This window comes from Fonticula alba (assembly GCF_000388065.1).
Source record: "Fonticula alba strain ATCC 38817 unplaced genomic scaffold supercont2.3, whole genome shotgun sequence".
In the NCBI taxonomy this organism is placed as follows: domain Eukaryota; order Rotosphaerida; family Fonticulaceae; genus Fonticula; species Fonticula alba.
Window position 1 is genome coordinate 2,206,340 of NW_009242973.1, and position 1,772 is coordinate 2,208,111.

At 68.3% G+C, this 1,772-nt stretch overlaps 1 protein-coding gene across 1 annotated transcript in view; it reads left to right on the forward strand.

Moving 5' to 3' along the window:
- Positions 1-1,772, forward strand: part of H696_02249 (STE/STE20/MST protein kinase) — a gene marked incomplete at its 3' end in the record, with an annotated part of 3,155 nt that overhangs the window by 705 nt on the left and 678 nt on the right. The window contains exons 4-6 of the mRNA XM_009496151.1: positions 35-381; positions 497-672; positions 783-1,715. Coding sequence (XP_009494426.1) covers positions 35-381; positions 497-672; positions 783-1,715 — 1,456 coding nt within the window. The remainder of the gene's footprint in view (positions 1-34; positions 382-496; positions 673-782; positions 1,716-1,772) is intronic.

Genomic DNA, 1,772 nt, shown 5'->3' on the forward strand with positions numbered 1-1,772 from the left:
CCCCCCCCCCCCCCCCGACCTCGCACACATGCAGCGATTCTCTCGCCGGCCTTGTCTACATGCATAACCAGCGCCTCATCCACCGCGACGTGAAGGCCGGCAATATCCTCCTCGGGATGGACGCCTCGGCGAAGCTCGCGGACTTCGGTGTTGCGTCGCGCCTCAGCTCGCAGACCATGCACCGGCGAACGCTGACCGGCACGCCGTACTGGATGGCCCCGGAGGTTGTGCAGGAGAATGACTATGACGAGCGCGTGGATGTCTGGTCGCTGGGAATCACCTGTATCGAAATGGCCGATGGTCGACCGCCCTTCTCGGAATTTCGTCCGATGCTGGCCATGATGATGATTCCGAGCAAGCCCCCGCCGACCGTTTCGCAGCGTGCGTTTCTCCCTGTCCCCCTTTGCCCCACTCACCTGGCCCCATCTCACCCTGCCCCCGGCATTTTTCCATATGGGGACTACACCCCCGCATGGCATGTGTTCCCCCCTCCCAGCCGAGCGCTTCTCGCCCCTCTTCCTGGACTTCATCAGCCGGTGCCTGGTTAAGGACCCGGCACACCGGCCCAGCTCCAAGGATCTGCTCAGCCACCCGTTCCTGTCAACCGGCGTGTCCCTGGAGCCCGTCCTCACGGAGATGATTACCGCGATTGACCGGATGTCGCAGATCTCGGTGCGTGTCGAGAGCCTTCCTCCGCCCCCTCCCCGCCTGGTGGCCACCTGTTGCCTTGCTTGTTGGCCCCTTTCTCATCTGTGTCCTATCACACCTCCCCCTCCCCGCAGGATGGCATCGCCAAGGCCCATGTGGCGATGGCCGGCGGCCCAGTTGACGTGGGCGTTGGCTCGCCCATGCACCATCCGCAACAGCCGGCGCTGCCGCAGCACCCCCACCAGCAGCAGCAGCATTATCACTCGCAGCAGCCGCACCACCCTCCACCGCCGCAGCCGCAGCCGCAGCCGCAGCCGCAGCAGCAGCAGCAGCACTACATGAAGCCACATCCGACGGCTTACCTTCTGCAGCAGGGCGGCCACGCTGTCTCCCCGAATGGGAGTACCGCCAATTACCAGTCGCCGGCGGGGACCCCTCGGCCGGCAGCCGGCGGGGCCTTCCCCCCGCCACCGCCGCCAATTGCCCTGCCCTCCCCGGGGTCCGGGTCCGGCGAGCTGGGCGGCAATTCCCTGGCGCACCACCACCCCCCCCATTCGGCTGGCGGTGGCTCGGGTCAGCCCGCGTGGTGGAGCGGTCCCGGTGCTGGGCGACACCCCTCCCCTCCAAACTCGGCCCCGACGACTGGCAGCAGCAATCCCAGCACCTACACATACAATGGCAGTGCCACCACCGGCCCGACGGCGGCCGGCACATCATGGAACCTTCCGCCTCCCAGCCCCACTGCCGGCCATGCTCCCCTTCCGTATGGCGCCACTGGCGGGCATCAGACCCCCCTGCCGCCGGCCCCCACTCGCGCGGCTCCCCTGCCGCCAGGTGCCACCTCGCCGGCGCCCCTGCCCGGACCCATTTCTCCGCCGCCCCTGCCGCCAGCCTCGGCCCCCGGGACACAGCAGCACCCCCCGCCAGCCATTGCCCTGCCAGCGCCTGCCACCGGTTCCCGGCAGCTGGACGGCACCTCGCCCCCCTCCTCGAAGCCCGCCTCCCCCACCTTGCAGTCGGAGCTTGGCGCCCTGCAGCACCCGCCGCCGAATATCCCCCTGAAGAATGTGCGTACACACATGTCCACACAGAGGCACACACATATATGCGCCAGTCTGCCCCCC